This window comes from Gopherus evgoodei, chromosome 8 (assembly GCF_007399415.2).
Source record: "Gopherus evgoodei ecotype Sinaloan lineage chromosome 8, rGopEvg1_v1.p, whole genome shotgun sequence".
Lineage (NCBI taxonomy): Eukaryota > Metazoa > Chordata > Testudines > Testudinidae > Gopherus > Gopherus evgoodei.
The window spans coordinates 12,186,422-12,210,158 of record NC_044329.1 but is presented as its reverse complement, the minus strand read 5'-3'; the positions used below and the strand labels follow the sequence as shown (position 1 = coordinate 12,210,158).

Sequence of the window (23,737 nt, the reverse complement as noted above, 5' to 3'; positions counted from 1 at the left end):
CACGCCTAGGAAACATGATGTGGATTGCAGTCAGGCCAGTTTGCTGGAATCTTGATAAGAGACAGTCCTGCCTTATTTCAATGTGCAATGCCAAATTTTCAGTCCTTTTAAATCACTTTTCTTTAATTCACCATTGTTCATAAAACATGGATATGTACAAATTGATATTTCTCTGATTTGGGGTTCCTCAATCCTTGAGGATGGGAACGGAGCACAAACAGCCATTGTGAGAAAGTCTGACCACTCTTGGATAATCATTTCCACTGCAGCTAACTGCTCTTATGAAATAGAAGTGATAGAAGAAAAGAGACCAGAAAATAACTCAGGGTGTCAGTCAGGATAAGAACCCCCCAAATCTCATACCAATTCTCCTCCCTGAACTTCCCCCCACATCCTCTCCCACTGCCCCCCAGGACCTCCCTCCATCTACATCTCCCCACTGACAATCCCCCTCCCCCTGGATCTCCAGCTACACCCCCAGTGAATCACTGCCCCCTAATGATTTCTCCCTCTCCCCCATCTACTCTCCCACTGCCCTCCAGGACCTCCATCCATCTACACCCCCCACTGATTCTCCCCCTCCCCCTGGATCTCCAGCTACACCCCCACTGAATCACCCCCCATCTATTCACCCCAGTGCTCCCCCCACATCTACTCTCCCACTGCCCCCCAGGACCTCCCTCCATCTACACCCCCCCACTGATTCTCCCCCTGGATCTCCAGCTACACCCCCACTGAATCACCCCCCATCTATTCACCCCAGTGCTCCCCCCACATCTACTCTCCCACTGCCCCCCAGGACCTCCCTCCATCTACACCCCCCCACTGATTCTCCCCCTCCCCCTGGATCTCCAGCTACACCCCCACTGAATCACCCCCCATCTATTCACCCCAGTGCTCCCCCCCACATCTCCCACTGCCCCCCCCAGGACCTCCCTCCATCTCTACTCCCATCCTACTGCTCCTTCCCACTGCGCCCCTTCCCCTCTAGGACCGCCCCCACCCCCACCTACTGCCCCACTGTCTCCCCGCGTCCCCTATCCACTAACTGTCTCTAGTCTCTCCCCCAGACCCAGGCTCTGCCCACGGCGCCTGTCCCCCCCCCCCCCCCTTCTTCCGTTAACCGCCCCAGCGCGCGCACCCGCTTCCCCACTCAGCCGCCAGGCTCGCTCGCCCCCTCCTGTCGGGAGCGCGCCCCGCACGCCCGCGCACGCCGCAGCCCCGCTCCCCGCCCGCTGCTTGCAGCCGCCCGGCCGGGCCCGGTCGCTGTGTGCTGGGGGGGAGGGGGCCGCACGGCCTGGTCCGATCCGGGCCTCTCCGACACCCCGAGCCGAGGAGGGGAGGCGCCGCGGTCCGGGCAGCCCTGCGGGTAGGTCCGGGCCGAGCCCCGGGACTAGGCAGTGGGCGGGCGGGCAAGATGGAGACTCAGCGGGCACCCGGTCGGGAGGGACGGGAGCCCCTTCCTCGGGCCCGGCGGGGGCCGCGGGCAGCTCCTCCCTGAGCGCCGGGGGAGCGGGGCCCCCACCTCTTCCCTGTACTCCGGGGGGGGAGGGAGCAGGGCCCCCATCTCTTCGCTGTACGCCGGGGGGGGAGCAGGGCCCCCATCTCTTCGCTGTACGCCGGGGGGGAGGGGAGCGGGGCCCCCCCATCTCTTCGCTGTACGCCGGGGGGGAGGGAGCGGGGGCCCCCCCATCTCTTCCCTGTACGCCGGGGGGGAGGGAGCGGGACCCCCATCTCTTCGCTGTACGCCGGGGGGGAGGGGAGCGGGGCCCCCCCATCTCTTCGCTGTACGCCGGGGGGGAGGGAGCGGGGCCCCCCCATCTCTTCCCTGTGCGCCGGGGGGGAGGGAGCGGGACCCCCATCTCTTCGCTGTACGCCGGGGGGGAGGGGAGCGGGGCCCCCCCATCTCTTCGCTGTACGCCGGGGGGGGAGGGAGCGGGGCCCCCCCATCTCTTCGCTGTACGCCGGGGGGGGAGGGAGCGGGGGCCCCCCCATCTCTTCGCTGTACGCCGGGGGGGGGAGGGAGCGGGGCCTCCCATCTCTTCCCTGTGCGCCGGGGGGGGGGGAGCGGGCCCCCCCATCTCTTCCCTGTAGGCTGGGGGGGGAGGGAGCAGGGCCCCCCCATCTCTTCGCTGTAGGCCGGGGGGGGAGGGAGCAGGGCCCCCCCATCTCTTCGCTGTAGGCCGGGGGGGGAGGGAGCAGGGCCCCCCCCATCTCTTCGCTGTAGGCCGGGGGGGGAGGGAGCAGGGCCCCCCCATCTCTTCCCTGTATGCCGGGGAGGGAGGGAGCAGGGCCCCCCCATCTCTTCCCTGTACGCCGGGGAGGGAGGGAGCAGGGCCCCCCCATCTCTTCCCTGTACGCCGGGGAGGGAGGGAGCAGGGCCCCCCCATCTCTTCCCTGTACGCCGGGGGGGAGGGAGCAGGGCCCCCCCATCTCTTCCCTGTACGCGGGGGGGGGAGGGAGCAGGCCCCCCATCTCTTCCCTGTATGCCGGGGGGGAGGGAGCAGGGCCCCCCATCTCTTCCCTGTACGCCGGGGGGGAGTAGGGCCCCCCATCTCTTCCCTGTACGCCAGGTGGGAGAGGGAGCAGGGCCCCCCATCTCTTCCCTGTACGCCAGGTGGGAGAGGGAGCAGGGCCCCCCATCTCTTCCCTGTACGCCGGGGGGGAGGGAGCAGGGCCCCCCCATCTCTTCCCTGTACACCGGGGGGGAGGGAGCAGGGCTCCCCATCTCCTCTCTCAGTGACGGGGCGGAGCAGGCCCCCCCCATCTCCTTCCTCAGTGCCGGGGGGGGACGACGACAGACGGAGCAGGCCCCCATATTTCCTCTCTCAGTGCCGGGGGGGGGGGGGGCGGAGCAGAGGCCCCCCATCGCCTCCCTCAGTGCGGGGGGAGGGGAACAGGCAGAGCAGGGGCCCCCCATCGCCTCCCTCAGTGCCAGGGGGGCAGGTTTAGGCGGAGCAGGGGCCCCCCATCTCCTCCATCAGTGCTGGGGGGGAAGGGGATAGGTGGGGTAGAGCCCCCCATCTTCTTTATTGCCCTGGGGAACATTTTTAACACCATTCACCCAGGTCTCCTTTCTCTGTGGGGAAGTGACAGGCCTGAGTAAAGCTGCCCCTTGTCTACTTCCTCAATTCTCTGGGGTCAAGGTGATAGAGCTGGGAACTCCTCTAAACATTTATCTGTCTCAGTGCCATGATGGGGAGGTGATAGAGCTGGGCTACTCCCCATCTCCTTCTATCAGTGCCCCAGGGAGGTGGCAGCTGGGCAACCCTCAGCTACCCTGGAGGTTGGGGTAGCAGCTGGACAACCTCCCCTGCAAATACTGGGAGGAGGGACATCCCAACTCAGATGCCCACAGGGTGGGGGCAGCTGTGCAACCTGTTCCCCCTCTTGTTTGTTACCCACTTCTCTGGCCTCTAAGCAGCAGGGAGAGCTGAACATCATGTTGTCTTAGTACAGAGTCTTTGTAGTGCCTTGAAATCATCTGTTTATTCTCTTTAGTTCATATTCTTTTTAATTCACATTTTTGACCTTTCCATTTAGTGCATAGTTCAATTAGTGCATGGAATTTTAATGCATGTAAACAGTGCATATTTATTAGATGCACATATTGTTTAATGTATATGAATAGTGCATATTTTCATTATCACATAATTTGAGTGCATCTACATTGTCTCTGTTAATTTCCTTTCGTGCATGTTTATTAGTATATACTGTACTATTGTAATGCGTGTAAATAATGCACATTTCCATTAGTGCATATAAATAGTACCTATTTCTTTCCTTTAGTGTGTACTTAATAGCATATAACACTTTCAGTGCAGTTAGCTAGTGGATATATATGTCTTGATTGTTTGTTTTACATGTGTTTATCACTGGGCATATATTTAAAGGGAAATAATACTATGATTTTTCTCTCTCTAACTCTCCACAAAATATAGAAGTAGCAAGAAGTTGCTTTTGGAGTGTGACCCTAGATTAGTTTAAGATGATTAGAAAAATAAATGAATATGTTACAACCGGTTCCTCGATCAGGATCAGAGGCTCTCTTACTCTAGTTTATTATTTTTTATCTTTCTTCAGAGAGATGTGTGTGTTTGCCTTTCTGTGTAAGGATCCAAGTGGCAATTGTTAAATATGCCTAGCAAGTGGACTTCAAACCGAACACATACTATCCTAGGTAAATTATGACTTGGCTTGGTAATGCAGGGCCACTGCAACCTTTAATGCATAGTGCTTGAGTAAGTAGCTCCATTGAAGTCAGTGAGGCTACTTCTGTAAGTGCTATTCAGTATGAGGAAAGGTTGCAGTAGCTGACTGTGTCATCAAGCCAAGGATCACAATTCTAATTTATTTGTGGTACCTTGTTTTGGTTCAGGAATCTCTGAACACTTCTTAGTACAGAGGGAATCTAATAGACTGCTTTCCTCCCATTCAGTCATCCACACTCACTCTTCTGTCATTCACAGTCTCTTGACATCCTTGTGGCATCTATAACAATTGTCTATGTAGAGGGGTGATACTAGGAAATAATTTAATATTTGTTTAGCTTTTTAAAATATAATTTCGCAAGTGCAAAATAAAAAGCCATACTATGCGACCAGTCTACTCTCTATGGGTCACCAGGAAATGCTTCATGACTGAAACTTGGGAAACTCTTATCTAGCTTCAGACGTAGACTGTACTTTTGCATGTATGTTTGGGTGGCTTGGTGGTGTGTGTTGTAGAAATACCGATAGCACTTCGAAAAACTACATACAAAGTTTGCTGGTGTTGGAGATTAGGATTTACAGGTAGCTTGTGCATATTTAATTTATTTAGGAAGTTTCAACAAGTTTATAAATCCTTGCCATGTAAATGTCAGAAACAAACAAAACCCCAAAATTTTTACAACAGTTAGATTTTGTTTAAAGCGCTGTTATAAAGTAATATAGTCATCAGAACACCTATAATATGATGCTTTAATAAAATCTCTAAAATTGAGTGAAAGCTCTCTACGCATTTAACAGACTAGGTATTTTTCTCAAAATTAATATTCAAAAACTGGACAAGTGTATTGGTTTTTTTTGCAGGTGAATGAATTTTATTGGAATATTGAATAAAAGAGAGAGAACCAAAATCTAAATATTTATGCTCTATTTTGCCGGGTACATAATTGAGATAAACCTATTTAATTCAGTGGAATACTCAAGATAGGTGAATGTTTCTTTTTATAAACTATTTTTAAAGCTTTATTTACAAGTTGCAAAAGCAAGCATTTAGTGTTTTAAAAAACAAACAAGATCTGAATTTCACCGGAGTTAATTTGTACAAACTGAGTTGATAAATATTAACTCTTTTTAGGTATTTGTACAGTTCCTTTTATTTGTGGATATAGTTCAGTTTATAGATGTTGTATGCCAGTGTATCTCTCATTGTCTGTATCCTTTGGTTGAAGCAGTAAAAACAATATAGTATGTGACTTCTTTTGGAAGTTTGAAGGTAAAATGTGCTCCTCCAAAGTACTAATCTGTGGCACATTGGGAACCTGCACTCCATAACATTGTAGCTTCACACTCAGAATCATACCAGTATTGTCCATGCTATGGCCTTGTAGATGCTAGACTTTACAAACACTCTACCTTGCTCTTCCACTGTTGCAGCTTCACCAGTGGCAGCAACAGTTGGAAATACTAGTGCAAATAGAACTTCTGGCATTCTTATTATCACATTGTGCAGACTTGCTCTAATCAAGGTTAGATGACAAGATGATATCATGCTGGTGCCAAGTCTGCACTAGCCACCAGTGGAGTTGGTAATTCAGTAGCAAGAGATTTCAGAAAATAAGGTTAGTTATGTTTAAACATTATTTCTAGCACAATTCTAGCAAGGACACTAGGACCATTTTTGTCAACACAACTTCAACTCTACAGTGTTGAGAGCCATAGTGTAGATGCTCTGCCAGTTATTGTCATCATTTTTAACTCTGCGTCAGGTAAACCTATTCAGAACAGGTCTTATCAATATTGTTAAAAACATCATCTGTGAGTCAACACTAGAACTTCCATTTTATATTGTTACCACTGGTGTTAACATTAGGGGGAAATCTCCCTACTGTGGACAGGACTCCACTTCCTGTGCTTGAAATAGCTGTCCCACTAGTGTAGGTAAGTTGAGCCACGTTCAATACGCATTGTAAGAAATTATGACCAGTTGATTATTAGTGGTGACTGATGCTTTCTGCCCGTGGTGTTGAACATGTTTTGGCTCTGTCCACAAAAGCAGCCTAACCCATGGTTAAGGAGGGAGTAGAGGGCATGGTGTTTGACAACTGGTATCAAACACCGCACGAGTTAAGACCTTAGGGGTTTGTCTGTGACATGGCTTGGCTAGTATTATTCTTTAAAAATACCCTCTCTGTCTCTTTGAACTGAGAAGCTGATTTAAACATAGTGTTAGCACAGTTTCCATCATCGTGTTGGATCGACCATAGTGGTGAAAGAGAGATCCCAGTAGCTCTAAGCTTAAAGCGTAAGGTTATATTAACACAGACAAAAACTATGATTAGTGATAGTTAAGGTTTCATCAGGATGTACACTGTGCATCCACCTCTGGGCATCTCCCTAGAGTGTCTACGCCCACCGGACACTCTCAGTACACCTCAGCTTACCAGTTACTCCTCAGGTCATCACTCCGCTTAACACACAGTACTTAGGTACATTTATAGTGAAAACAATTAACATAGAGATATAAGTGATGAAAAGTAGAAGTATTGGAAACAAATGGTTACATATAAAATGAAATCATAACATGCCTTCTACTTAACTAGATACTTTCATGTTTTATAGAGCAGTGCTCAGGTCCTTCCAACATTTTATAGCCAGGCTTGGCTGCCTGTCATCCTCCATTCATAAGACAGACACACTATTAGTTTGCCACCTCGGTGGAGGATCCACCCTTAAGTATACCCCAACAATCCATTGTCTTTGCTTGTAAACAAGATCCCTTCTTGCTGTTTTTCTCCCTGTAAATTTCCTCTCTTGAAAATTTTGCAATCTTGATTAACACTTGGCTCAATATGCAAACAGGCATCCATTGAGAGATGTATAATGCCTAATACACAACCATCTGCTTAAAAGGAACCTATCTGAGACGTGTCACCTCTTGGTTACCTGCCTTCAAAACAGAATTTTCAGTACTGACACAACGCTTTAAATATTATGCATACATATGTTTCACAGTGATTAGTATGTTTAGTGGGCTACTGGCTCTTGGGGACCTCACGTGCCATGCTTTAATGAATTATTATGCATATACCTGCCCTCAGGGGTCCCTGTAAAACACTCTACACCCCCTGTGCCCTCTGCCTGTCAGTACTAAGAGATTCCTGGGTCACAGTTAATAACACCCATAAGGCTTTCACTTCATTCTCCAGCAGATACCAAAAAGCAATATGTACCCAACTTTATCAAACTTGTTCATGGTACGTATAGGTACCGATGACACAGGGAAGGGTTGTAGAGATGTCTTGGAGGCCAAATTTAGGCTGTTAGGAAAGAGACTGAAATCCAAGACCTCTATGGTAGCATTCTCAGAAATGCTTCCAGTTCCACATGCAGGGCCAGGTAGGCAAGAAGAGCTTCAGAGTCTCAATGTGTGGATGAGACAATAGTGTAGAAGAGGGATTTATGTTTATTAGGACTTGGGGAAACTTCTGGGATGGGGGAAGGATGTGCTCCACCTAAGCCGAAGTGGATCCAGACTGCTGGCACTTAACATTAAAAAGGTTGCAGAGCATATTTTAAACTAAGAGATGGGGGAAAGCCGACTGCTGCAGAGGAGCGCATAGTTCAGACAGAGACTTCTCTTAGAGGAGAGCCTATTGATAGAGATTCTCTAGGTTTTAGTCAGGAGTAGAGGATGGAAGAGGATAAAGTATGGACCAGATCAGATGAGAAATAGTCACATAAAAAAGAATGTGACACATCAGAAAAGAGAAGACAAATAATCAGTGACAAGTTTTTAAAGTGGTTGTACACAAATGCTAGAAGTCTAAATAATAAGATGGGTGAACTAGAGTGCCTTGTATTAAAGGACGATATTGATATCATAGGCATCACGGAAACCTGGTAGAGTGGGGACAATCAGTAGGAAACAATCATTCCGGGGTACAAAATATATCGGAAGGACGAAACAGGTTGTGTGCGGGGGGTGAAGTGGCACTATATGTGAAAGAAAATGTAGAATCAAATGAAGTAAAAACCATAAATGAATCCACATGTTCCATAGAATCTCTATGGCTAGTAACTCCACGCTCTAATAAGAATATAACAGTAGGGCTCTATTATCGACCACCTGACCAGGACAGTGATAGTGACGATGAAATGCTAAGGGAGATTAGAGAGGCTATCAAAATAAAGAACTCAGTAATAGTGGGGGATTTCAGTTATTCCCATATTGACTGGGTACATGTCACCTCAGGACGAAATGCAGACACAAAATTTCTCGATACTTTAAATGACTGCTTCTCAGAGCAACTGGTACAGGAACCCACAGCAGCGGAGGCATTTCTTGATTTAGTCCTGAGTGGAGCACAGGATCTGATCCAAGAGGTAACTATAATGACCACTTGGAAATAGTGACAATAATATAACAATATTTAACATTCCTGTGGTGGGAAGAACACCTCAGCAGCCCAACACTGTGGCATTTAATTTCAGAAAGGGGAACTGTACAAAAATGACCAGGTTAGTTAAACAGAAATTAAAAGGTACAGTGACTAGAGTGAAATCCCTGCAAGTTGCATGGATGCTTTTAAAAGACGCCATAATAGAGGCCCAACTTAAATATATACCCCAAATTAAAAAACACAGTAAAAGAACTAAAAAAGAGCCTCTGTGGCTTAATAACCATGTAAAAGAAGCAGTGAGAGATAAAAAGGCATCTTTTAAAAAGTGGTAGTCAGATCCTAGTGAGGTGAATAGAAAGGAGCATAAACACTGCCAAATTAAGTGTAAAAATGTAATAACAAAAGCCAAAAAAGAGTTTGAAGAACAGCTAGCCAAAAACTCAAAAGGTAATGTTTAAGTATATCAGAAGCAGGAAGCCTGCTAAACAAGCAGTGGGGCTCATGGATGATCAAGATGCAAAAGGAGCGCTTAAAGACAATAAAGTCATTGCGGGGAAACTAAATGAATTCTTTGCTTCAGTCTTCACAGCTGAGGATGTTAGGGAGCTTCCCAAAACTGAGCCGTCCTTTGTAGGTGACAAATCTGAGGAATTGTCACAGATTGAGGTGTGTCACTAGAGGTGGTTTTGGAATTTATTGATAAACTCAACATTAACAAGTCACCGGGACCAGATGGCATTCACCCAAGAGTTCTGAAGAACTCAAATGTGAAATTGCATAACTATTAACTATGGTTTGTAACCTGTCCTTTAAATCAGCTTCTGTACCCAGTGTCTGGAAGATAGCTAACGTAACGCCAATATTTAAAAAGGGCTCTAGAGGTGATCCCAGCAATTACAGACCGGTAAGTCTAATGTTAGTACCGGGGAAATTAGTTGAAACAATAGTAAAGAATAAAATTGTCAGACAATTTAAGTTCTTCTGTGTGTTGGGCAAAAGTCAACATGATTTATGTAAAGGGAAATCACGTCTTACTAATCTATTAGAGTTCTTTGAAGGGGTCAACAAACATGCGGACAAGGGGGATCCAGTGGACATAGGGTACTTAGATTTCCAGAAAGCCTTTGATGAAGGCTCTTACGTAAATTAAGTTGTCATGGGATAAGAGGGAAGATCCTTTCATGGACTGAGAACTGGTTAAAAAACAGGGAACAAAGGGTAGGAATAAATGGTGCATTTTCAGAACAGAGAGGGGTAACTAGTGGTGTTCCCCAAGGGTCAGTCCTAGGACCAGTCCTGTTCAACTTACTCATAAATGATCTGGAGAAAGGAGTAAACAGTGGCAAAGTTTGCAGATGATACTAAACTGCTCAAGATAGTTAACACCAAAGCAGACTATGAAGAACTTCAAAAAGATCTCGCAAAACTAAGTGATTGGGCAACAAAATGGCAAATGAAATTTAATGTGGATAAATGTAAAGTAATGCACATTGGAAAAAATAACCTCAACTATACATACAATATGATGGGAGCTAATTTAGCTACAACTAATCAGGAAAGAGATCTTGGAGTCATCGTGGATAGTTCTCTGAAGACGTCCACGAAGCGTGCAGTGGCAGTCAAAAAAGCAAACAGGGTATTAGGAATCATTAAAAAAGATAGAGAGTAAGACAGAGAATATCGTATTGCCCTTATATAAATCAGTGGTACGCCCACATCTTGAATACTGCAAACGGATGTGGTCTCCTCATCTCAAAAAAGATATACTGACATTAGAAAAGGTTCAGAGAAGGGCAACTAAAATGAATAGGTCCCATGAATGGAATGGGTCCCATATGCAGAGCCTCCGGTGGGGGGGGGGGTAAGTGTGGCCATTTGTCAGCAAATCTTACTTTCAAACATTCAGAGTATTTGGGAAGTTAATCTGCTTTAACATTATTGAGGTTACCATTAAGGGTTTATCTTGTTCTGGTAACAAACCAGCTGTATTTTTTTTAGGCTGGGACCTGCTACTGTCCCCAAGATTCATAGGTGTTCCCATCAGAAATGCCTTGCAAGTTCCAGGGAAGAAGAACTTATTCTTTGACTCCTGTGTAGCACTGGTAGAGCTCCCGTGCTTCACTATAGAGGAGGTCCCTAGGCCATCCATCCTTCTTTTCCCAAATCCTCTGGCCTATTGTTCTCTTCCTTCTGCCACAGCAACACCTATTTTAAAAAAAGAAATTACCATGAAACCTCTTTTGTTTACAACCAGTTATAATTTTTAACACCCCCTCGCCACTGACTAAAAACAAGAAAACCTTTCTGGTCTCGTGCCACAGCCCTCCTTATGGAAGATAAGGATGTTCATGGAAGATGATCTAAAGCCTGGATGGCTGCTGATGTACCAAACAAAAATCTAATTGATGACCCAGCTGTGCAAGTGCCAGGTTTCTCTTCCCTACGTGCATATGGACAGCTCTAAACTATATCTGCATGTAACATGGAAGGTGCGCATACTTCATAGATTGAAAGCAAGGGAATTACCAAACTGCAACTGTGGTCTGATGCAAACTGTCAGACACACCATGGAGAGTTGCCCAATCCATGCTCTTCCTGGAGGTGTCTCAGACATTTACATGGCTGCCCCCTCTGCTCTGGACTGGATAAGAGATTTCCTAAGATCCAACTGTAATCATATTGTTGCTTTCACTGTTTGACTATTGCCATATGAAAGAAGTTTTTTAAGTGACACCAACACAAACCCCTAAAAGCAGGGAAATAAGTAGCTAAAATAATATTTTTTTCACTACCATAATACCCATCTCTCATATTAACTGTTCTTATGGCTTGTTTATACACAGAAGCTGCACTGGTTTAAGTTAGATTGGTTTGAAAGCCAATTTAATTAAATTGGTTCAAACTGTTGAGAGGGTGCACTTATATTGATTTACAAATGATTATATTGGTTTACCTTGCTCATCTAAATTTACAGGTGTAAGATAAATCAATAACAGCCAGGTTTACCACTGATTTAAGAGTGTCGACACATGCAGTTCCATGGGTTTAACTGAATGGGTTTTAAATCACACCTTTTGCTAAACCAATACAAATTTGCGCGTAGACCAGTCCTCACTTGTATTGTACATCTCTCTGCCAACAAAGTCACTTCCACTCTGAACATGAGTCTTAAAAACTTATTTTGAAAGAATCTCATTAAAAATGGCACAAATAAAAACAAAGAATGTAAACTTTAGCAACACTTGAATTTTTCATAGCATGATGAAAAAATTGATACAAAGAGAATAAGCATTCAGAAAAAAAATCCCTGTTTGTTTTTAACTGGATTGTCTCACCTTTTTTCAGACTCCCCCCTTTTGCGAGAACTCTGAAACACTCTCTCTGATCTGCGCTTTGCTCCTCATGTGTCAATTCTGGTATCATCAATTATAGACAGGTAACATTTGTCTCTAGAGAATTTTATCACTTGTCAGAAGTAAGTGCAAATATGTACGCAAAGATGAAGTTGCAGTATTTTACATGTTAGTGGTATATATTTGCGGGTGAGAACTCCCTGCTGTAGTGTTGGAGTGGTTGGGGAGGTGGATCTTGGAAGCCATGGCAAGACTCATTGTTCCCTGTGGGGAGAGGGGATGCAGATGGCAGGGGACGGTAGACTCTGAATAGGAAGAAAATGTTTCTAGGAATTTGAGGGGGGGGGGTTATTTGCCTGGCAGTGCTCTCTATGACTGCCTTCCTTGTGCATCGTTGAGTCTGTTCTCTCATTCTGTCCAATTCCCTGTTTGACGTTGCTCTTGCTCAGATGAAGCCAGCTTTCTCTGTGCCTGGGCCATTGACGCGGACTGGAGAACCATGAGCTCCTCCTGAAAGCTGGAGCCTGCACGCCAATGTTCAAATGAGACAGTGAAGGAAAAAATGTTGATTGTTACTCTGATTAATGTTCTCAGATATTATATCAACATATACAAATCTAGCATCATATGCATGGTGTGCTTACTTGCTGTTTGTTATATCTTTCCATTACACTAATACAACTTGGTGACACAAAAGGAGAATTTGCGGAACCCTCAATCATGCATTAAGTGTCATGAGAAGTCTCAGGCAATTCTGTAATGTAAACTATATTGAAGAGTCAAAAGAGAGGTGAGATGTTGCCTTGTTAAAATCAGAATATTTTTGACTGCGTTTTACAGATGCTAACTACTTACCTCTGTTATTACCACACCAAAATTTGTCCCCTTCCCAAATTGTATCTTACATTTTTTGTCCTTTTCTAAACAACACAGGATTACTGGGTATTCTTACTTTGAAACTGAAATTGTAATGCAATTTTAACTATGGTTTCACGACTGCTCCACCATATGTTGCTCAACAAATCTGAATTATAGTGCACAGAGAATCTGTGTTATAACAACCATTTAATACATTATTACTGCATCTATATTTAAATATTGCACATGTAGAATCATGTTCACATATTTACACATGTAGTGCATATGCACTGTGATAAGGTTTATATACCCATGTACCTTAGAAGGAAGAAAGGGGTTAATGCAGGCAATAGGAAGCAGGAAATGCCCCACCTGGAACTGATTACAACTGCTATGAATGCTATGCCCTCTGAAGGAGAGAGGTGGCTGGGGAGAGATGTCAGTTCTGGGAAAAGAGACTCAACCTTTAGATTGTTGTGAACTCTTTCTGCCAGTAAATAGACCCTGCAAGCAACTGTGTGATACTGTTTAAGTCTGGCTATGCTAAGCCGTTTATTGTATTTCTCTTTTTCCTATATTTAACATAATGGGCTACTGACCATTAGCTACTGATGGCTAAATTTGTCATGCTGAAAACTGTGCTCTCCTTGTCTTGCTTGTAAGGCACTTCATGGCCATGTACATGTTCTCCAAATAGTCTGTGTATTCCAGATAGTGTTTGGATTAGATTTGCCTCCAGCGGGGTTAAATACTTTCTTAGTCTGAGTGGTTTCAGCCTGTATAAATTTAATTTCTGTGTAGACAGTGCTAAAATGGTTCAAGTTGTCCTCCCACTACTGTCCAAGAGTGCACTGGTGGCCTTTCCAAATCTCTCAGGAGCCACTTCTCTTGAGATTTGTGTTGGGATCTGCATGATAGGAATCTAGAAGGCATTACAACAGGAAAAGGGTGTGGAAGTGAGGCAAAACTACAGTGATTCAAAATATAAATAAGCTTAGCTAATATGAATATACTGAACAGTTTGTGCTTAAATCAGTTATGCCCAACACATTCAATTAGAAATAGGTCAATTCTCAGTTGTGGACATGGCCTCAAAGGGGTGCTACCAGCTGGGGAAGAGACAACCCATTTGGAACATCATAGACAGGTGCATACCTTTTTGTACATTAGGATTAGAGTGCACTGAAGTGATGTGCAGACAAAAGGTGCTGATACACTTTTTGGAGATTTTTACCCTGTGAAGCTGTTCTGAAGGTCTGGCTCTGATATTACTTTATTCTGCTGGTCTGATTAAAAAAAAAAAAAATCCAAGGCAAATCTCTGGAAACATAATGGTCACTCCTTTTAATGTGTGAATTATTAACATGATATGTAAGAAGTTGTTACAGTACATCATAAAGGCACAGGATGCTATAAACCCTTAATTTGCAGATTATTGACATAACAGGCCACAATTGCTTTGCAGTATTGATGGGGATTTGTGCAAATATGTATGAATCTGTAAGACTTTTTTTTGGTCGCCTTATACCTTTAAAGCCAGTAAAATCAATTGTTAAAAATTATCAATTGTCACTCTTTGGCTGAGGCCTTCCATTCCATGTTTCTGCTTGGATCAAATGTTTATGGCTATTTTATAAACTTCCATTATAAATCCCATTTTTCAGCAAAAAGATTCATTTATTTAAAAAATACTTTTTTTGCAGCGTTCAGCTGGCTGGTTAGAGACTATTCAGAATTTTTTTCCAGCTATTTGGCCCGTCCTAATAGTGAGTTACATTTTCAAATGTAGTAAATATGATTATTGCTAAAACATGATACAATTAAGTGCTGTGAACAGAAGCAAGGCCTTAGGTTGTATGACTGCATAGGTATTTTCCACTCTGATTTTTAGGCTTAGATCTCAGGATGTTAGCTGCGGGGTAAATGTTGCGAGACTTGTTCATATCACATAATCTGCTATACAAATTACATCTTTAAATCCATAGGGAGACTGAAGTTTGCATTACTGGTGCCCATTCTTTACCTGCTCTGTTAGTAGATACTGAGGGTTTTTGGTGCTGCCAAATGCATCTATCTCTCTACCTGTCTACCTATCTAATCTTAATATGGGTAGTGGGCATGTGTATAGTAGTGTTGGGGAGATAAAGAGAACTGTTCCATTCCAGTCACAGGTTAAGCCTAAGTTGGGGCACAGTGCATTCATTTTGTGATAGCAAGTTTTAATAAAAGATGAGTTCAACTGAAGAAAGGTCAGAGGAAAGAAGCGCACATAATAAAAGCTTTGGGAAAAATAAGACTACGAAGCATGTTCAGTTTAGAGAGGGAGACCTGCTTGCTATGTACGAATAACTAAATGGAAGTACTAAAAATGATAGGAATCAATTATTCTCCATCACCAGGGACAGAACAAGAAGTGATGGGCTACAGCAGAGAACGTTTTAGGAAAAATTGGCATCACTAAATGCACAGTTCAGAAATAGGAGAAGCTGCCAAAGAAGGCTATGGAATTGGCATGACTGGAGATGGTGAGAGCTGGATTTGGCATTTATCTAAAAATATCACTAGGCACTCATCTAGAAACTTGTTTATATGAGGGAAATAATAATAAAAATTCCTACTGTTGAAGTCAGTGCTACTCTGCAGCACTACAGGGGTCTGTGCTGATGGAGTCCTATGCAGGATCTGTACTTCTGCTAGTACTATAATTTCAAAGTGACCCACTGGGATCTCATAAACAAAAGATTCTGTGCCAGATCATCAGCTATGGCTTAGGAACTACACAGCATAGGCTGTGTGCTAATGTGACCGTTACACTCCCTCTATCCTGTGACTGCTATGTGCTGGTCTGGATCCCAGGCCTAAGTTAAAACATCTTAAAGGGTACATTGGCTGCCAGGAGCCCCAAGCTGAAGCTGATCATCAGTGAAGAGTGTCCTAGCCATGCCCCTTATGTCAGCAGCAAGGGCAGAGGCGGATAATGGTGTAGGAGCTGTTACTTCTGTAGTGAGCTGATCCTCTTGTGTCTGATTATGGCAGCTCTATCCTATCAGATTTTGCTAGTGGTGTGATGCAAAGCAGATCTGGTCCTATGTCTTTCAGTAAGAAAATGTTATTTCACATGAATGTTATAAAGCATATGGAAAGATGGCACATAAAATAGGGTATACTTGCAGACTTGTTCAACTAGAATGTTTTAAAAAGTTCCATGAGCCACGAACAGCTCTTTAATGGTTATGGGGAATATTTTCCCTTTGCAGCACACAAGGAACTCTCATTAATGTCAATGCAAGTTCCATGCACCTTACAATAATGTATCTAATTACGAATTTTAAAATTCAAGTCACTGTTTAAAGATGTTAAAATGAATGTATTTACACAGTACTCTTTAGGAAAGATGTAGTTGGCAGGGTGACTTCTGTACAACAGTTGTCTCTGGAAGTTTTATGAACCTTACATATTGTGTGCTTTATTTGTTTCAATTCTTAATTTGTGTGTGAATTTGATGTTTTTAGATGTGACTAATAGCTATGCCAAGTATAGTGAGGAGTTGTGCTGTGCAAGTTTTATTTATTTCTCAAGTGCCAATATTTTTCTCGATGCTGTGAAAGGTAGCTTAAAATGTATTTGAATGGAATAGTTAGTGGCAGGTGTTGCCCTGATTTTCAGAGGTGCTGAGCACCTACTGCTTACAGTTACTTCTGGTTGTAAAAAAAAACCTTTGAAGTGTGATCCAACTCTGTTTGAAAGGGAACTAATTTAAACCATAACTCTGAGAGAGATTTGAGCTGACCAGGTTCATCTTAGTAGAGAGTTAGCTCAGGCTAATAGGTGTTGGATACATTTAAGCTCCACCTTCCTTCAAGCCCCCTGAATGAATTGAGTGATCTTTTTCTTTGTTGGTTTCCCCTTGCTGTTCCAAAGTCTGTTGCCTGCTTTGATAGTAGTAATGGAGTGGGAGAAGGGAGAGTCTCTCTGCTAATCTGTTCACTGACAGCCTTTGTTTTAGGATAGTTCTTGTCTGTGAATAGTTTCAGTACTTACCTCAGCTGCTGTTTGTAGCTTTCTTAACCTGCAGCAGAACTAAATTGACTGGATTTTTATCATTTTATATGTTTTCCACAAAATTCTGGGTAGCAGCAGTGAAATTGTTTATTAATTTTCCATTACAGCAGTAATGGGAAACTTAGAAGCAGCAGCAGAAGCACTGGGAGCCATTTGCTGAATCAGGAAGATGACGCTGTATTGCTTTTCATTTGATAGGTTATTGATGCAACTAAAAGTGGCTAAAATTGTTTTCCGCAAACGAAAGCTTAGATTCACCTAGGAAAGCTTCCAAAGCACTGTGGGTGAGAGGATATTTCAAGCCCAGATCACTTAAATTTTATTATTGATGCACTTCTTACATCATTTTGTGTGTTTGAATGATATTTTTTTAAATGTCATGCTACCTTTGATTTTTTGAATCTGTTGATAGACATCTTGTTTCCTTAAGTGGTTTGCATTCAAGCCAGTTCAGGCTAATTTTAGGGAACCTTCATAGCTGTTGGCAAAGAGAATGTTTTTGGTTAAATGATGTCATGTTATATATTTATACATATTTGTCTTTTATTTTTGGTAGAAAAATGATGCATCCTGTTGCCAGCAGTAATACAGCTTTCTGTGGGACTGGCAAGAGTTCTTGCCTTAACGAAGACAGTGTGAGATCCACTGATCAGTTTGACTTATATTCTACACAGCAAAGCAAATACAGCCACACAGTCAGCCACAAACCAATTGCATGCCAGAGACAAGACACGTTAAATGAAACACACTTGCAGGCCACAAGTGGCAGGAATATAGAGACAAAAGATGAACTAAAGAAAAAGAAAAACCTCAACCGATCTGGTAAACGTGGAAGGCCATCGGGGACCACAAAATCAGCGGGGTACCGAACCAGCACAGGTCGACCTCTTGGGACCACCAAAGCAGCTGGATTTAAAACAAGTCCAGGCAGACCCTTGGGTACAACTAAAGCTGCAGGATACAAAGTCAGCCCAGGCAGACCTCCAGGTAGCATTAAAGCTCTATCACGGCTTGCAAATCTAAGTTATACTTGTGGCAGTGCAGCTTTTCCCTATCCTGTGGTGCATAACAGAGGAGTACATGCTGCTGGTGAAACTAGTAGCAAAGTCAAACAACCCAATTAGTGAAAGAAAGGAATTAGATAGCATTTCCTAATTAATCCTTTTTAAACTGAGTCTTGGCATGTTTCTCACATTTTTATGTAATATTTCTATAACTTTGGCTTTCCAAATCTTATTTTTTGTTCATATGTCCAACGTGCAATCCACTATTTTTAATGTAACATGAAAGGGCATAGGTATTGCTTTTTTTGTTTTTTACATAGGTTTATAAGTAAACTCTTAAATTATGCCCTTGTGTGTTTTCTTAAAAGTAATATTCATATCCTGAGCTTCACAATTATTGTCTGAAAAATTTAATTGTGTGATTATGCACCAAGAGATTGAGATAAGCAGGAAAACATTATCTGGCTGTTGGCTATGAAGTGAGCCTAGGCCATAATAAAGATCTTGTCCAGAAGAATTTATAACTGATGAAACAAAACAAACAATTCTGGACTGTTTTACAAGTGAGAATCTGTTACAGTTTTGATATGCCTGTGGGTTTTGTGAATAGAGAGCAAACTAAATTTTCCACTTTTGCTAGACCTGATACAGACCTCAATTGTTCATAAATATTTTGAAACTTTAAAAACTATTTTTTTTAAAAGTGCTAATTTCAGGCAGTTTTTATTTGCTCTATTGTAGCATTGGCAGGTCTCACTGATGTTCCAAAAATATTTTTTGAAAATGTGTAATTATGATAATAAACAGTTATGCAGCGCTTTACATCTTCAAAAGCGCCTTACAAACATGAGCTAATTTGCCTTTAGATGATGGCAGATCTTGTAGTTATGCTACTTACAGGATTCTGCTGTATAGTTTAAAAAATGTCTGAGTGCATATATCAAACTGCAAATAATTAAAAATCTGATATATTTTATAAATAAGTACAAAATAAGTACTGTTAATTCTAGTAACAAACTGAATAGAGAGTAATATTAAGCAGTACGTTCTTAAATCTGTAAATAGCTACATAAACTGTTTTTTGCCTTCACAGTATGTGCTTTAATGGCAGCAGTTAATAAGTTTTAAAGTACTAATTTAATATGTTTATAGATTAAACTTTTTTACACTGTTGCCAGCTTTTCAGATTTTGTTTTTTTCAGATGTTCCAGGAATACAGTTATCCCATTGTGTAACGTTTATACTGTATTTAAGTTATGGAAGCTTATATATCTACCAAAGGATAACATTTTCATGATTCATAATAGCAAACTGAATAGCTGGTTCAAACAGGATGCAGTTTACCAAATTGCTAGACCCCAGATAGAAAGCATTTAGTAGGAATTAATCTATGCATGCAAGTTGAAATGCTATGTTGGTTAACTATAAATACCTTTTTCTGACTCAAACTGCGACCTTTCCTGCATCTAACCAGTTCCATTTTCAACTGGGTGTGTTTGGTTTAAAAAAGTGCATGTGTGTGTAATATGTACACACCCGCCTATACTTGGAAAATAACATTCCTCAATATTGCATATTGTTATATTTATTCTAAATAGCTCTTGCTAGAGTTAAAGCTTTTAATTCTGGAAGAAAGTTTACATAAAAATTGTTTAAAATATAGTTTAAAATGATACTGAATTTGTAGCTTCAAATACCGGGGGGAGTTATAAAATGTTTGCAGGTTTTTGGGAACAGAAGCTTTCAGGTTAATTAAAGCTTTTGTTGAAAATGAACAGTACCAATACTTTTGTTGTAAGATAAAGTCTGGCTTGCTGTAATTTTGATGAGAACTCTGATTTCAGTAATGACAACTTAAGAAACAGATGTCATGTTTCATACCTTTTTTATTAGGAAAAAAGCAGCAAGCCTTCAGGTGTTCCAGTGATGCCTAACACATAATGAGCTGGACTTTATGATGTACTTTACAATAGGTGGGTTGAATTGTGTTTGGGGGACTATGTATGCACTGGCAACTAAGACAATGAACCTCAACAATACTGGATGGCTCCTTAGTCAATGTGTAAACTAATGGCAGCTAAACTGCTACTAAAATATAGTTTCTCCATGCTGAAGCTATAAAGTCAAGTTACACTTTCTGTTCCTCAACAAACTGAAAAATATGACACTCTTAGTAATTTTTCTCAGAATGGTGTAACTTCTGATACACACAAAAAGCTAACATGAGCTAATTCACCCTCAGGATATGTGTTATATTGGCTGTTTTATCAGATGATTTTTCAACAAAAGTCTGAAACTCCTGAACTCTTCCTGGAAAGCAGTCTTCTTCAGCTGAATGTAATAACTGCAGGAGAGTCACACATCGCTGGCAAGGAACACTTTGCATGTCACCAATGTACCTTCGAATAATGCCACTTACCTCCTTCTGTTTATCTTGTTCACCTGTTTTGTTTCTCACTTGTGCATCTACTCAATGGTGCTGTGCCGTGTGTCAGGAGATAATGCAGATGTATTATTGTTCTACTAGGATAATGAATTTTGTATTCAAGTATGTGGATGAAATAATGAATTCATCTAAACAATTTATATTCATTATAGTGTTTATTAATATCAGATGAAATATAATCCCAGTAAAAAGAATGAATGTTGTCAATTGTGAAAGGATGAACTAAAATAGAAAAATGTGTTCATGGCATCTGTAAAGGGCCACTTGGCACCTTGGATTTGGCAATGAGACCAGAAAGTGCAATGCTGGGCACTTCCTTATTCTGGTTTATTTCATCCATAACTGCAGTTTACTGGTGCCATGCTGTGGGAGAAAGAGCAGGAAGTCAAAGTGAAATACGAATGGAATCTTCACGTTTTTGCTTTGCCTATTATATATAATCTGCAGACTATATTGTGCTTTTTTTGTAACACTGTCTGTTGTAATGACAAACACTGAAACAGCATGTTAATGCCTATACTTTGATATTATCAATGGGAAAACTGGCCTTTTCCACTATAGTATGAAAACATTATTTGTAAGGTAAATCGCTAATTTTATATTATGTACAATAATTCTGTTCTTCATAAGATAGGGTTACTGTTATGTACTAACACTGTTGAGAAAAATGATCTACATGTCATGTTTTGTGTTTTTAATGATTTTTTTAAATATCACATTTCTAATGTCTTATTTATACATAAGTGAAACCTAAGTAATAGAGAATTCAAAAGCCATTGTTTAAAATACATCCAGTAACTGCTATTCAATTTCCAATTAAATTTACATAAACTTTAGAATTCAATAATTTTGCTACTATTTTTGAAGTTTTGCACTGTACATTTTCAGAATGCTAGCAACACATACTGTCAGGAAAAAATATCTATCAGAAAGTGGCTAATTTTTAATACTAAAATGGCATTTTTAAATATCCACTGTTAGCTCTGTCATTAAAACAACACATTCTTTATACATTGTATTTGCTTTTAATTAATCACACACAACTTCAGATAAGACCCATTAAACATCTTTGTTCTGAAATAATACATTTTCATTTTGTCTGGAAGTTTTCATTGGATTCAGTCAGGACAAAACCAAACCTAGTCAGTGGAGTGATATGTTTATCTTTATCTGCAACATATGAAGTAATTGAGATCATAACTTCACTTTTTTATCCATTTTGAAGAGCTTTAAAAGGCAGAGCAATTCAAGGTTTTTTGTCTGAAGGTTACTTTAGCTGTGACTCTGCTGTTCTTTGTACTACATGTACAGTAAAGTTTAATGCTATTCCAACAGAAAATTAAAAATACAGAGCAGTTGATCACAATCATAAAAACTTGGAACTGCAAACTTTATTTCTGATCACAAAAGTTTGTTCCCTTGATTATTATAATACATATATTTTAACATTGCTTAAATATGTTTTTGAACTCTAGTAGACAATAGAGCCTTTTCCTAGTGATTATTCTCCCCATGTAGGCAAATCTATGTTTTCAAATTTTTGCAAGTATAATGATGATAGCATAAATTGTTAGGAAGATTTTGCTTATCATGTAGTAATTTGGACCACTTTGATTCCTTAATCTTTCACAGTTTGCTTTTCCCACAGGTTATTTTGGAGGAGACAATTACCCAATAAATATCTAATATCAGCACCCTGTTCTCTGCTGTAAAAAGCCTGTTTAGATGCTGTTTGTTTTTATGTCCATGAACTTGAGCTACTCATGTGCAATTATGTGTATGGGAATGGAGTAGTCTTCATGATCTGTATTTACATCACCATATGGATGTATATTTATTAATAAAGTCAATACATTAAAACCAAATATTTTATTCTTGTTTTACACCATTCTGAAACTTGGTTGTTCTCTTTCTAAAGAAGATGGAGTGGCAGCATTGTGAGCTACTTTTCAATAAGGCCTTAGATTAACTCATCTCTTGTGAATGTATGGATGCTGCTTTTCCTTCTGCTTTACTTCATTCATGTTTTCAAGTTACCTAAATTTGATACTGCAAATGTTATGCCATTTATTATATGGATTATATTTTAAATCCATTCTTATTTTCCTTTTGCCCCAAACATTATATATTTTCAGCTCTTTTTGAAGAGAGAGAGAGGAAAGACCTCTAAGTAAATCAGATTTTTCCCCCCACCTCCTCATCCCCACAGGGATGTCACCACACGACTTAATTTTTTTCTTCAGTATAGGATTTGCTAAGCTGATGCTTATATTTGTTAGTGATAAATGGCCAAGTGTTCTTTATAAGCGAGTGCCAGCAGATTTGTGGCCTAATAAAAAATCCCACTTTGTATTGCAAGTTATCAAAAAAAAATAGAGAAATGGCAACTCTTTTATTATTGAATGGAAAATGTAGCCAAGGTAGTTTTCATAACTTTGAAATTATCCTTCTGTTGATGCTTAAATATGACAGTCATTGGGGATGTGTGTGTGTCATATAAGTACATAAATAGATTAAAAGCTCTATTTATACTATTGTTTATAACAACACTGTGCAAACTTCTGTTGTACTTCTTTTTTGATTTTTCCCTTTCTTCACTGCATGTGAATGACAATTTGTTATTTTAGAGTTGCTCATGAGTTGGGCTGCATGCACCCAGTTTATTTTTGTGTGGTATTCATTAGTTTTGGGCTTCTGAGATTAGATTTAAAACTCTTACCAAAAAACCATATCACTGAAATATTTGCCTATTGTTTGTTTAAAACAGTACATTATGTGGTCTTTACAGACACAAAGGAAGGGGAAGGAATAGTAAGTAGTGGGTTTACCAACTTTCATAGTCTGTATATTGCACTGAAAAAATCATTTGAAAGTCAAATGTAAAGAAGACGACTATTAAATATTTGTAGGCAGGTGAAATCTGTTAGTCTCATGAATGGTTATAAAGTTAAAGAGGCGAAGCCGTCCTCTTTGAGTGTAAGCTGGAGTATTGCAACCTTCTGTCCCAGTCATTAAATATGGCAGTTTTTGTAGGAGCGGTGTGTTCATCCCTGTGTCCTGGCTACATTCCAGTGTGGGTAATTATATTGTTAAGGAAACCCTTTAGAAAAATACCACAAACCTGTGTTGCTCTTATGGTGAAAGTAATTATGGAGTAAGAAGGACTAATCGAAGCAGCTGCACTTTGGGGACAGAGAGGGTGTAGGCAGTCTAAATACTTTACTCTGTAATAAGTACTCTAGGAACACTAAATGTGGTTAGGGATGGATCATTTTAGAAACTATAGCTTGTGACTATGCAAAGGAGTATAGTGCCTGTTACTCAGAAAAGTTATCCTATGCCAGTTTTGATTGACTTAAACTGGTCTGGTAGTTCTAAGTGCCCTGGCTTTCAAGGTGATTGGCTA

At 41.3% G+C, this 23,737-nt stretch overlaps 1 protein-coding gene across 7 annotated transcripts; it reads left to right on the top strand.

Moving 5' to 3' along the window:
- The first annotated feature begins 1,233 nt into the window (after positions 1-1,233).
- Positions 1,234-22,196, top strand: C8H5orf24 (chromosome 8 C5orf24 homolog). Of its 7 annotated transcripts, none has more exons than XM_030572148.1 (6): positions 1,234-1,369; positions 11,954-12,044; positions 12,659-12,751; positions 17,438-17,868; positions 19,779-19,858; positions 20,157-22,196. In XM_030572148.1, exons 3-5 carry the CDS (start codon positions 12,696-12,698, stop codon positions 19,817-19,819), a joined length of 528 nt encoding a protein of 175 aa, XP_030428008.1. In that variant the 5' UTR covers positions 1,234-1,369; positions 11,954-12,044; positions 12,659-12,695; the 3' UTR covers positions 19,820-19,858; positions 20,157-22,196. The 7 variants fall into 7 exon arrangements, with proteins under 7 accessions (XP_030428008.1, XP_030428007.1, XP_030428006.1 ...); XM_030572147.1 differs by having other exon boundaries at positions 20,128-22,196; XM_030572146.1 differs by having other exon boundaries at positions 19,779-22,196.
- The last annotated feature ends 1,541 nt before the right edge of the window (positions 22,197-23,737 follow it).

Excerpts from the sequence above, each read along its gene's own strand:
- C8H5orf24 (XM_030572142.1), top strand. The coding sequence starts at position 12,696 with ATGAGAAGTCTCAGGCAATTCTGTAATGTAAACTATATTGAAGAGTCA. Across the intron at positions 12,752-17,437 it reads ATTGAAGAGTCAAAAGAGAG|AAAAATGATGCATCCTGTTG; the intron begins GTGAGATGTTGC and ends TATTTTTGGTAG.